General features: G+C 50.5%; 1 protein-coding gene across 5 annotated transcripts in view; it reads right to left on the bottom strand.

Moving 5' to 3' along the window:
• Positions 1-11,724: 11,724 nt before the first annotated feature.
• The window catches only part of TSC22D3 (TSC22 domain family member 3), a 62,470-nt gene continuing 60,859 nt past the window's right edge, over positions 11,725-13,335 (bottom strand). For all 5 annotated transcript variants that reach the window (XM_087860319.1, XM_087860320.1, XM_087860318.1 and 2 more), the window contains one exon: positions 11,725-13,263. In XM_087860319.1, coding sequence (XP_087716445.1) covers positions 13,033-13,263 — 231 coding nt within the window. In that variant the 3' untranslated portion in view covers positions 11,725-13,032. The remainder of the gene's footprint in view (positions 13,264-13,335) is intronic.

Here is a 13,335-nt window from a genome sequence, read left to right as displayed (position 1 = left end):
TTCTTCTGCATACTTTGTCTTTAATTGGCTCTTCTTTTTCTAGTTTCCTAAAGTGGAAGCTTAGATTTTTTTATTTTAAATCTAAGGCTTGTCTACACGGAACCACCAGCAATTCTTCAGTTAATAGTTTAGGTTAGTGTCTGTGGTTTTTCTCTGTGTGTTTATTTGTGTTTTGTCTCCCTGCCTATACTATAAGCTCTGTCAATACAGGAGCCTTGTCTGTCTTCTTCATCTTATATCTTCAGTGCCTAGCACTGTGCCTGGCACATGGCAAGTGCTCAACGCTCAATGTATGTTCAATGCAAAAACAAAGGACAGGGAGTCAGAAGACCCAGGCTGTGTGATCTTGGGCAAGTTCCTTCCTCTCTCCTAGTCTCAGCTTCCTCTCTATCTGATGTTGTTCATGTTTTGTTTTTTTTTTTTTTTGGTTTGTCTTGTTTTTCTTTAAAGGAGCCTCCACGCCCAGCGTGGGGCTTGAACTCACGCCCCTGAGATCAAGACCTGAGGTGAGATCAAGAGTCAGGTGCTTGGCCGACTGAGCCACCCAGGTGCCCGGTTCTTGTTTGTTTCTTTACTGCCTCCCCCTCCTCCCTCCGCTAGAATGCAGACTCCGTGAGCTCAACAACCTTTGTCAGAGAGCCCGGCATGCAACAGATTCTTTATTGCTTGTTGAATGAACACACGGATGACCGAATTACTGAGTCTACAGAAGAAGGGGGTTTGCCTTGTACTTTGATGGCAGGGATTTCTGGGAACTTACCCTTTCCCATACCTTAACCGGGTGCCTGTCTGGGCTAGTTTTACATACTCCTAAGAAGACTTAAGGCCTCTCTAGGAGAGAAAAGCAAATAGGTCACATGGGTTAAGATGATCAGAAGCGTATGGAAAAACAACTCGCCATACTTTGGAACACAGTGACTCGCCTTTGTCACCCAGGAGGGCACAGGCCGTGCTCCAACATGTGTATCTGACCACCATTTGAGGCTGGATGCTGAGCCCTCCAAAGCCACAGAGACTTAGGTGATGTGACCCAGTTCCTCGGTTTTGCAGAGAAGGGGGTGTGCGACGAGGAGAAGAGACGGCAGTTATGCACCAGTTTCTTTCTAAGGGCAAAAAAACAGAATGTTCAGCATTTGTGGGAGGGACAGGAGTTATGTTCTGCTTGAGGAATTCTTGCTCACTGGATGGGCAGGGTCAGGTGACAGACTTCCATAGCTTGACTTGGCACCAGAATGGGCCCTGCCCAGTGTCAGGAAAAGCGTTTTAAGTTTTAGTTTCCCCCAGCAATTAGTCACAGTGCTCTGCTGTCCCATCTCACAGACTTGAGGGGGGAGATTGAAGGCAATGAAGCAGTAGGACCTTCTAAGGAAACTCTTGTTGAAGAATTCAATCGGGAGCCCCCAGGACCAAAGTTCTAAAGGACCCCTTGCCTTTTGCCAAGAGAAACCCATCCTTGGCCTTCTGCAAGGCAGAAGCCGCTGAGACACTATGGATGCCGTTGGGGTGAAAAGAAGGGGCTTACAGCGAGCAATCTGTCCTTCGGTGACCCTTAGTTGTCTGTGTCATTCTTCATAAGGTTACCAACTGCTCTCCAGCAAGTTTGGAGACCGTCGGAACAGATCCTGTATTCCCAGGTTTGGGGAACTGGGTGTAATTGGGTAATTTTTACCCACAAAGATCTTTTTGGTCTGCGAAAAGCTACATTCCCATAGAAAATAACTCCTTCGATAGACCTCATTTTTTAAAAGATTTTATTGATTTATTTGACAGAGAGAGCGAGAGAGCACAAGCAGGGGGAACAGTAGAGGGAGAGGGAGAAGCAGGCTCCCCGCTGAGCAGGGAGCTGGCCTTGGGACTCGATCCCAGGACCCTGGGATCATGACCTGAGTTAAAGGCAGATGCTCAACCATCTGAGCCACCCAGGCGCCCCAAAAATAATCCCTTCAAATTACCATCTCAATGCAGCCTGTCTGAGTGTGAGGTGGGAGAGTGGGAGATGGTGGTGATTGGTGGGATGAGGCCGGACTGGAGGCTTTACAAGGCCTCTTGCAGCCCCAAGTTCGACAGCCACCAAAATCTGAAAGGAGATTCTCTGGAATTTTGACTTTGGATATCGGAGCCCCAGCTTTTGACCTGTGGCTGCCCATTTTAGGGATCACTATCCCTTTTACCTCCATGAAGACATTTAAGAGGTTAGGCCGGGCTCCCAGTTTCTGGAATCTCTTTGGTGAAAGGCCTCTTGGGTCACCTCCTGAGGCCACCTTGGCTGAACAATTCTAGGAAAATGGTTCTGCAGCCGCAGAACTCCCCCCCCCCCCGCCAACCAAGGGTGTACTCTGCTGGTTCCTTTCCCAGGGCAGATGACCATGCCTGCCAGCCAGCTTGGGCCCACAGCAGTAGGCACGTCCCTTTTTGTGGAAGTCAACAGTGACAGAGCCTTTTATGATGCATTTTCTGTGCCTGCTTCCTCTTTTCTTCTCCCTCCTTCTCACCTCTCAGTACATCCACACTCCTAGGGAAGAAACTGCTGGTTGCTGCCTCCAACATCCCTTCTTCTCTTCCTTAAAAACAGAAACTTGGATTTGTTTGGGGATGGCAATGTGCCCAGTTAAAGAAAGGCTGCCTCAGGAGGAGTGACCAGACGAAATTCTGGCCAAGGAGATGTTAAGCAGAAGTGTTGTGTGGTATTTCTCAGAAGCTTCCTCAAAAGGAAGGAGTGATTTTTCTTCCCCTTCCTCCTTTCTGATGTTTGGATTGTGGATACAACGGCCAGAGCTTGAGCCGCCCTCATGGGCAATGAGGCAACATGCTAAATAGAGTGGGACAGCAGCTTGGAAAAAGTTTAGGTCTCTGGTGACTTTAGAGTCACCTTGTCAACCCTGGACTGCCTGTCTTCAGACTTCTCTTATGGGAGACATAAACTTCTATCTTTTTATTTTTTTAATTTTTTAAAAAGATTTTATTTATTTATTTGACAGAGAGAGAGAGAGAGAGAGAGAGAGAGACAGCTAGCGAGAGAGGGGAGTGGGAGAGGAAGAAACAGGCTCCCAGCGGAGCAGGGACCCCGGGATCACGCCCTGAGCTGAAGGCAGACGTTTAACGACTGAGCCACCCAGGCGCCCCTACACTTCTATCTTTTTAAAGCAACTGTTAGTATTTTTTTCTGTTATGGGAATCAGAGCTAATCGTAACACTGTCCTCACTCCCTAAATGAAACTGTAGCTTGACAAGTCACTCCAGATAATGGGGTGGAGTTTTATGGGTTAAAATACGGATACGGAGAAAAGTGAGCATGTAGAAAACCTTAAAGGAAACAGTGGAGATTTTCTTTTTTCTTCCCTTTCTTTTTTTTTTAAAAGATTTTATTTATTTATTTGACAGAGATAGAGACAGCCAGCGAGAGAGGGAACACAGCAGGGGGAGTGGGAGAGGAAGAAGCAGGCTCCCAGCAGAGGAGCCTGATGTGGGGCTCGATCCCAGAACACCGGGATCACGCCCTGAGCCGAAGGCAGACACTTAACCGCTGTGCCACCCAGGTGCCTCCTTTCTTTCTTTCTTTCTTTCTTTCTTTCTTTCTTTCTTTCTTTCTTTCTTTCTTTCTTTCTCTTTTCTTTCTTCTTTCTTCTTTCTTTCTTTCTTTCTTTCTTTCTTTCTTTCTTTCTTTCTTCCTTCCTTCCTTCCTTCCTTCCTTCCTTCCTTCCTTCCTTCCTTCTTTCTTTCTTTCTTTCTTTCTTTCTTTCTTTCTTTTCTTTTCTTTTCTTTTCTTTCTTTCTTCTCCTTCACAGAGATTGTGTGAGTGGTGGGGAGGGGCAGAAGGAGAGAGGGAAAGAATCTTGAGCAGACTCCATGCTGAATGGAGTGGGGGGCTCCATCTCACAACCCTTGAGATCATGACCTGAATTGAAATCAAGAGTCAGATGCTTAACCGACTGAGCCACCCAGGTGCCCCCACAGTGGGGATTTTCTTAGTCAAGAAGCATAGAAACACCACTGGGCCGTATGCAGTTTCCCTTCACAATAAGCCCCACGAGAACCCACATCACATCTCTCAGATTTGCTCCAATATTCTCAGTGCTTAGCCCAGTGCCTGATGCACAGGACAGGTTCAATTTAAAAATGATTAGAAGAATAAATAATTCATCTCTTTTGTAATTGATGTAACCAACAGGCCATTTACTTGTATGATTTGAAAGACTTTGGGAAAACTCCCCCTGCCCATTTCCATCCACAGATTTCTTCCCCAACCTACCATCACCTGCCACAATATCTGAAACTCATATAAATTTATCTATTAATCAGTCCGTGTCAGGTACTGTGCTCGATCCTGGGGTGTAGCAGTGAGCAAAACAGGGGTGCCCTCGAGGAGCTTCCAAGTGCAGTAAGGTAGAAACCACAAACAAAAATATGTGAATTAGTCATTACAATCTGGGATAAACGCAGGGAAAGAAACAATGAGGGAAATTTCTTTAGACAGGGTTATGGGCAAAAGCGGATAGGAACAAATGGCCATTCTGAGAGCAGGGTGGCGGTGCTGGTGGGGGCATTCTGGACTGAGGGACCCACGTGTACAAAGGCTCCGAGGGCTGTTTAAGGAATGAAAGAAGCTTGGTGGGGCTGGAGCTTGGCAAGAGCAGGGGAGTGACACGCGAAAAGGCCTGAGAGGTCAGCAGAGGCCAGATCACATAGGCACTCCCCGGCCGTGGGAGGGAGTTTGGACTTTATCCTAAGTGCCATGATAAGCCTTTGATAAACCTCAAGCAAGGGAACACCAGGATCTGATTTCTCATTAAGAAAGTCACTCTGGCTGCTGTGTGGACTTGGACAAGGTCCACTGGGCAAGCAGGGAGTCCAGTGTGTGAGACTTTTGCCCATGTGGGACAGGGAGCCCATGTGAAAGATGAGGGTGGCTTCGCCTGGGTAGTGGGAACAGGGCTGGAAAGAAATAGAGGCATTTGGGGGTGCAACTATTGAAGGTCAAGCAGACTAAATGGGCAAAGGACTGGATGTGGGAGCTGAGGGGGAGGGAGGAATCAAGGGTTCTGGTTTGAACAGCTGTGGATGGATGGTGGTGCCTTACACTGAGGTGGGACCAGTAGGGGAGGAGGAGTTAAGACTTCCATCAGGGGATCTTGATATACTCGTGAAACATACAAATGGGGGCTGGTGAAACTTACAAAGGGAGCTGTGCAGGAGACAGCTGGGTATTTGAGACTGGAGCCCAGGGAAATGTTGCGGACTGGAAATGTAAATTTGGGAGTCATTAGGATGGTGATGTTGCTTAAGACCTTGAGAGTGAGTGGCCCCGACCAGAGAAAGACTGCAGAGGGGGCGGAGCGGAGCCCAGAGGTGCTCCCACAGGTAGAGGAGGAGAAGCATGCAGAGGTGATTGGGAAGGGATGGTAGAATTATTTGTATACTGCCCGTCCTCCCCAACAGAATGTTTTAGAGTTTGAGGAGGCTGATGAATAGCACCCCTTCTCTTCCGCCTGCAATTGGAATCAGTTGAGACACACACACACACACACACACACACACACACACACGTCAGACAGGAGAGAATACCACCTTTATTAAGCCTGAAGCAGCCTGTCTCATCGGCTCTCTCCATATGGTAACATGAAATGGGCTCCAGTAGCACCAAGTCCATGTCTGACCTGGTCTGTGCCTAGCAGAGTACCTGGCCCACAGTAGGTGCCAATGTTTGTTGAATGAATGGATCCAGATGTCAAGATTGAATCGATCTTCACCGATCATCCAAGAATCACCCGGGGAGCGTTAAATTGCCTAGGCACAAATTCTAATCCCAGGCCCATTTTCTCAACATTTCTGGGGATTAGGCTGAGGCATCAGGTTGCATTAAAACTCTTGGCAGGTGAGTTCGAGGTACAGCCAAGGTTAAGAACTATTGCCCTGATGGGGCACGAGGGTGGCACAGTGGGTTAAGCGTCCGACTCTTGGTTTCCTCTCAGGTCATGATCTCATGGTTGTGGGATCTCGTGGGATTGAGCCCCACATCGGGTTCCACGCTCAGCAGGGAGTCTGCTTGAGATTCTCTCTCTCTCCTTCTCCCTCAGCCACTCCTGCTTGTGCTTTCTCTCTCTCTAAAATAAAATAAATAAATCTTAAAAAAAAAAAGAACTATTGCTCTGGTCCAATTCCTCATTTTATAGATGGGGACACTGAGGCCCAGAGTGAGAGGGTCGATCTGTAACACTAGGGGACTCATTCTGCCAACCCTGTGAGTTGCTGGGACAAGGCTGTTTCTCTCTATGGGCTTCCGGGTCCTCCTCTGGGGGTGAGGAGGTTGGGACAGCCCCCTCCAGACCTAATGGCATATTACTCTATTCTCTTATCCCAGGTGTTACTGAACTCGCTGGGACATCGCTTGTTGCCTCAAGATGCTTCTCCATGATGAGTAGTTAGTTTCGCACCTGAAATGCCTGGGTTCTGGATGGCAGTAAGCAGCAAAGATGAGATGTTTGGTGCAGTTCAGGACCCACACAGTCAGTCTTTGGTAGAGAATTTGTTTTGTTTTCTCTTAGGTGGTGGCAGCAGGAAGCTCATCAGGGGAACAAGAACAAAACAGCAGAGGAAGGTCCAATGGGCTGGGGCCACCCTTCTTCTTTGTTCACAGTCCTCTTCTTCTAGTTCTTGTTCTCCTTCGCCCATCCACTCCGACTTACCTCTTTTTCCTTCCCTTCCTGCTCGCCCCAGTTATCTACATCGGACACAAGTCTTTCAGAGGCGACCCTATTCCTGTGCCGATCCAAAGACGTCCTCCCGTGCAACTCACCCACCCTCTCCCATTTGAGTCTGGTGACTCAGAGCTTGTGTGTTGTTACAATATGGACAATCAGAAGGGCTTTGTGAAACGAGAAAGGTTGGGATAAGGCTGTAGGTGACTCCCGGCTCTACTAAATTACATGGGGTATTGGGGCACTGAGCCATGGGTTGATTTTTCCTTTTTCTTTTTTAACGTAGTTCCCATGCCCAACGTGGGGCTTGAACTTGCGACCCCGAGATCAAGAGTCACATGCTTTACTGACTGACCCAGCTAGGCACCCTGCCATGCGTTGATTTTTAAAGGTGGATATTTCTCCAGCAACCTGATCAGAACTCATATATGAGGATGAACAGAATCTGGGGGCTGGAAGGGAAACTGAGGCCTAGAGCAAAGAGGTAATGTGTAGAAGTCTCATGGCTAACGGGCTGGCCCTTCCTGGCCTGGGTTACTTACTAAGCAGAGGGCTTAGAAATGATCCTGGGTAATCATTTTGTTTTGCACGTGGGAAAACAGGTCTGGCAACACCAGTGACTTGCCCCAGGTCACACAGCTTGTTGGCCAAAGACCAGGACTATACCCCAGGACTCCTGACTCCTCTTCTTAGAATACCTCAGCTACCCCAAAGAGACCTTTAGGGACTAGTTTATTTTGACAGGTGGTGGGCCTTGAGAAGGATTCTGAAGAGGAAACGTCAGAAAAAAAAAATGGACCAAAGGATAAAAACGGAGAGATCACAGACCTCAATGTTCCCTTGGGGGGGGGGTTTCCTGTCTCTTTCTCTGACACCACCCCAGTTGGCCCTTCCTCCTCCCTCACGGGGCCTCTCTGGGGGCGGCCTCCAAGGTGCGGCTCTGGGCCTCTGCCTGGCCTCCTCTGCACCCACTTCCGGGGGCGCGGGTCCTCTCCCATCATTGCTGCCGCTCCTGTGACCCACAGACACCCCCACGGCTGGCGCCCCAGCTGCTCTAGCCCTGGACTTCCACAGCTGGTTTCAGGCTATTTCCATATGTAAATATGTCGAGCTGGGCTGCAAATCAAATTTGGCATTCATCTCCCCTCTGAAAATCCGCAGCCCTGTTCCTACACCTGTTTCCTTCAGTGTGTCTGTCTGTCCGTCTGTCCCGAGTCTCTCAGTCCTCCAGACTCAGATCTGTTGGGTCACCAGGGGCTGGTGTGGGCGGGGGACTCGGTATTTAAGGGGTCCAGAGTTTCTGTCTGGGAAGCTGAAAAGGCTCCGGAGGCGGATGATGGTGCCACGATTAAAAACAACAGAACCAAACAAAAACTCTCAGTGATCCTCGACCCATGGCTCTTTCGCTCTCTGCTCCGGGACTTGCTCTGTGACCGGGTCGTGCTGATGTTCCACTTTGCGCTTCAAAAGTTCATATCCGCCAGCATCACCAGGAGAGTGAGCAGCTCCCGAGCGCCACTCCCCTCTTTAGTCTGGGCGAGGGCCCGGATCTGCACTGAAAGCAACTTCCCCACCTACCTGCTCCGGATGGGTTGCGGACCTCCCTTAGAGAAACGCTCCCTTTCGGTGTCTCTTGGTTTTGTCCCTTTGTCTCCTTTCCAGGACCCCTGTCCCTGCCCGTGGCCGGCCCTCATCACCTCACACCTGGATTAGAGCAACAGCTGGCCTGCCTTCGGCTAGCCTTTCTCGGCTGCAGCCTCTCCAGCTGCCAGCACCCATCTTCTGCACATGTCTTTGACATCACACCACTGCCCTGCTTAGAAGCCTTCCATGGCTCCCTCAGACCTATTAGATCCTATCTCAATTCATTTGGCGGGGAGCCAGCCAAGCTGGCCTCCCATCCTCCCTCTTTCCCCCTTCCCCGTTCACTCCCATCCCCCTACGGAGGCCCAAAGGTCATGTTTAATCTTACGTCAGCCCCTCCGTTACTTTGGGGTGGTCTCCTTTCTACCGGTCCCTGAAACACTGCTGCTTTCACAGGAGGAATTCTGAAAACTGTGGAGATTCTCCGGCCTGTTTCTCAATGTATCTGTCTCCCCTCTCCGCCAATCCTGGCTCTGCCATCACTGGCGCTATGACATCGGCTCAAGTCGCTTCCCTTTTCCTGCCTTAGCGTTTTCATTTTCCCATCTGCAAAACAGGAATCTTAATGGTGCATGCTCACAGGTTTGTGGGAAGGATTCAAAGGGGTGATGTATGTCAAAGGGCTTAGAATGGTGTCTGGGCCAAAGTGCGGGCCATGGAAGTGTTCGCTATTATTACTAATTATCGTGATGATGGCCCCTTCCAGCCAGCTTCTCCCTGGAAACCGCTTCTGCTTAGAAGGGCTACCTGAAGGAGTTCTCTGTCAAACCTTGCCTGATCTAGCAGAGGTGGTTAACTATTAAGTACCTGGGTTCCAGTGAGCTTCTCTGCATGAGACAACCTGAGGAACTGGGCTGTCTACAAAGCTCTAGTTATGTTCATTAATTTCTAACCAACTAGGAGGAGAGGGGGTGAGATTTGAAAGCAAGAGATTGTTCCAGAATACGTACGATGATGTTAGGGCCACTTCAGAATAGCCTAAAGGGACAGCGGGTTGTGGGACTTCTTTCCTATGATCTTTCTAGAATCCTCCCTACACCACAGTTCCAACTGCCCAGCTTCCTGATCAGCTTGCCCCCTGGGTTCCTTCTAGGAGCCCAACCAGGAAAGCCTTTCTCTGTGGTGGTTCCCAGCCAGAGAGCTTTGCACCTTGTACCCCAGTAGTCCTTGTCTGTAAATAATCTACCGCCCACATTTCTGTTCTACTTTTCAAACCCACCTCTCTGCTTTTGTGGCAAATACAATGAATTCCTTTAAAAGCGCCACTGAATTCAGTCACTGTTTGTCATTATGTGTTCTCGCTCTCTCTCTCTCAATGAACGCTAAAATTTCAACTACTGTTGGGTTGGGGGAAGTCCGAGCATATTTTTGACATTTTCCAAGGGTCCGTGCTGTCACGGAGGCCGGGAACCACTGGCCCGTGGGGTACATGGGAGCGGGGGGGAGGAGCACCAAGCTCTCTGGCTCTCAGTTTCCCTGTCTGCCAAATGGACGTAAATCATAACTGCCTCTTTTTCTAAGGTCAAGAAACAGAATGTTCCACATTCACGAGCAAGGGCATGGAGCAGCATGGGGAGGGCGGCCGTGGGGATCAGATGAGACAAGAGATAGGAGGGTTCGTGGAGAGGAGGCATGCCCAGGCAGGGGAGCATTAGCGCCGCTGTTCCTCCGGTTCTTTCCCTTGTTCTGGGTCCAGCTGGACCAGCTGAGCCCCGAACCCCAAAGCCCGTGAAGCTCCTTCCAGGAGCAGCGTGTTCTTTTTGCCTTTCCCCACCCCTACTTGGTTTTCTGTGGAACAACAAAGTGCGGCTCCTGGATGTGACTAACAGCCACAAAGTTCCTCTTATCTAGTCTAGCAACCACTGTGGCCTCAGAAGCTCTAGTGTTTGTCTCTGTTTAGTCGTGGTTGCCTAGGAAACAAAGCTGTTCTCTTTTTCCCACTATGGGACCGCGGGCCAATTTTTTCCCCTTTCTTGCAGGGAAGGGCTGGATGACCAGAGTGGGCCGAGGGTTTGCTGAGCCATCTTCTGGGTTTGTTTTTTTTGCAACTGTGGGTTCTTGTTTGGCTGCAAAGTGGGTGTGGGAAGTCTCCAGATGAACTGAAGAGTCAAAAAGTCCCTCGGCGCTTCGTGGGGGGAGGGGCTCGGGAACTGGGGAGAGCCGCGTGTGGGTCGGGCGGCTGCCTGGTCCAGTTTGTTCCGGCAGCTGTGAAATGTGCATGCGCTGGTCAAATGGGCCGGCCAGACAATGACCTTGGCATCGGGAGTAGAGAGGTTAGGAGCAGGTGGGGCAACTGGGATTTGAGAGGCCAGCAAGCCGGGGTTTGTCACGTTCTGAAGGAGAGTTCTGGCGACTGGAAAGGAACAGGCCATCACGTCTGACCTGGACAGCAAAGGAAGCGTGGCATTTTGAATGTATTTGGCCAGCGATTGGCGCAAGGGAGGGGGACGAGGCCTCTTGGTCCTTGAGGTTTGTGGCTCAGGAAAATCAGGGAGTTCTGCTCCATTTCACAGGGCCAAGGGACAGGCATAGATGCTGTAAGAGGCCGAGATGGAAGGGGATCGTTCCCGGGGGACACAGCAGAGCGCAGTACACAGTACAGGGGACATGGAATGCCCACCAATAGAAGCAGGGAAACGGCAGGACTCCGGATGCCAGAGACTTGGGGCCAGGGAAAGGGCGACGGGTGAGAACGGACCCCAAAGGGAGCCAGAGGAAGGAAGTGGAGTCAGGAGCCTCAGCCCCGGCCATGCCACACACCTGGTAGGGTTTGTGAGCCAACTATCAGCAGCGACAAGTACATCAGCAGGGGTCCAGGGCACCTTTCCTGGGGGGATGGGGGGGTTCGGTTTGGGCACGGCATACATTCCGTGTCCTTTTCTCACGAGGGTCCTCTTAGCTCCTTTGCCAAGGTCAAGGGTCTCACGTGGATTGGTGTTAAGGAGGATGCACGAAGTGATCCTGATGTTTTCAGAAGAGGGAAGAGCCCCACTTGTGTTTATTTGGTTCCCTCACATGGATACCCTGCCCTTTTCTTCTGGGCCTCCTTGGGGTCTGCTTCCTCCCAAATCGGCCCCTCGAGCTGAGGTTATGTATTACGGGTCACCTCTCCACTCACTCTGAAGCAGTCTAACGAAAGCAGGAGCAGCACAGAGGGACAGACGTGGGGTGGAGTCCGAATTCGCGATAATAGCCATGTGACTCTGGGTAAGTCACTTACGCTGACCGAGCCTGTCTCCTCACCCGTACAATGGGGGTATTTTGACAGGTATGCCAGATCAAGGACGTAGCACTGGACTGCCACTTAGGGGGTGCTCACCAATGTTCAGGGAGTCGGAGAAACAGTGCCCCCAGCCACCCACTCCAGTTATACTCAGACGCCAGGTTTATTTTTAGAAAAAAAAAGAGCAAAGTTTATTGAAATTTCAAGCTACATTTGAAAAATCCAAATCCAAATCCTGGAGACATAACATCAGGATAAGGTGCCAGAAAGTGGAAAGTGTTCACTGCCACAGAACCCCCTAGACACAAGCTCCCTGAGCACATCACCCAGGCACCGTTGGGTCAAAGCCATCCCCTTGGCCATCCCTTGTGCACAAGGGGACACCAGCAAGCCAATCATTCAGTTCACTTGAGAGTTTTCCACAAACATAAAGAACAAAAGTTTTTGCATGACAATGTGAAGTCCCCGGCTGATCTTCTCTCAACCCCATTCTATGTAGTCAGCACCAGTGAATGGTGGGTTTGGCATTGGAAAGGGGACCTCCCATGTCTTCAGGGGACAGATGGGACAAGGGCTGAAGCAGCAAGGCATCCGTGGCCGCATTCAGAGGCTGGCCCCCTTCCCGCCTTTACTCTGTCGTCTTACTTAACATAAAGGACAAACTGGATCAAGTTGGTGAATGAACACAGTCAAAGAACTAGCCTGAAGAGACAAGGGACCCGTTGATACCCCCAAAGCCAGTCAGGGCCTGCAGCACATAGGTGTATGTGTATGTATACATCGCTACACTAAGATATAGATCTAGCCCTATGGGTTTATATACGCATGTATGGCTATATAGAAAACTATGCCAACACTAACCGAACAGAACTTTGTAAGCGGTCATCCCAAAGCCGTAATCCCACACTGGGCTGTGCACAAAGCCATGCATTAGACCATATTAACCAACAGAAGGCTGACTTGGCTCGATCTCTCCTATCTGTGGCCCTGCCTTGACCAGGCAGGAGAGGAGAGAGAGGTTGCCTCTGCTCAGAACACAAGTGGCTTCTTCATAGGAACAGTCGTTGTCAGGTGAAGCTGCCGAAGATGTCCATGGAAATGAAAAAAACAGACCCCTAATGCTTTCTGGAGTAAACCGGCTTAACAGCTCACACTACCTTTCTCCTTTGCCAGTTGCAGCTAAGTTGCCCAGGCCCTGGGAGCCCCCAGGGCACGGTGGCATGAGAGGCTCACTGGCCGGGGGGGGGGTGACGAGGCCCCATGCAACTCAGCCTCCAGAGACCTGCTCTTTGTCAGGGGTCTGTCACTGGAGTGGACCCAGGCGGCCATGTCCTTAGGACATCTCTTGGCACCAGCTATGCTAGGTGTAAAGTTCTCCACGTGAGATGACGCTTGGGGAACCAAAAACAAACTGGAAAGAACTAGGTAGAACAAGTTTAGTGGCTCTGCCCACCCTAAGGACAGAGCCACTTACACTGCAGAACCACCAGGGGCCTCGGGCGCTTGCGGGGTTTCGGGAACCGGCTCCTCGGGGCTCAGACGGGACTGGAACTTCTCCAGCTGCTCTGGGCTCGCCAGGGTCTTCAAGAGGGTGTTCTCGCGCTCCAGCTGGGAGTTCTTCTCCACCAGCTCCCGGATCTGCTCCTTCAGGATCTCCACCTCCTCTCTGACTGCGTACATCAGATGATTCTTCACCAGATCCTACCACGGGGGAATCACAACAAAGCCATCCGGTAGCCATCGCCGGCCCTCTGCGGCGGTCACCCTGCCATC

This window comes from Ursus americanus, chromosome X (genome assembly GCF_024610735.1).
Source record: "Ursus americanus isolate L20-20 chromosome X, mUrsAme1.1.p, whole genome shotgun sequence".
NCBI lineage: Eukaryota > Metazoa > Chordata > Mammalia > Carnivora > Ursidae > Ursus > Ursus americanus.
This window is presented reverse-complemented; position numbering and strand designations above follow the sequence as displayed.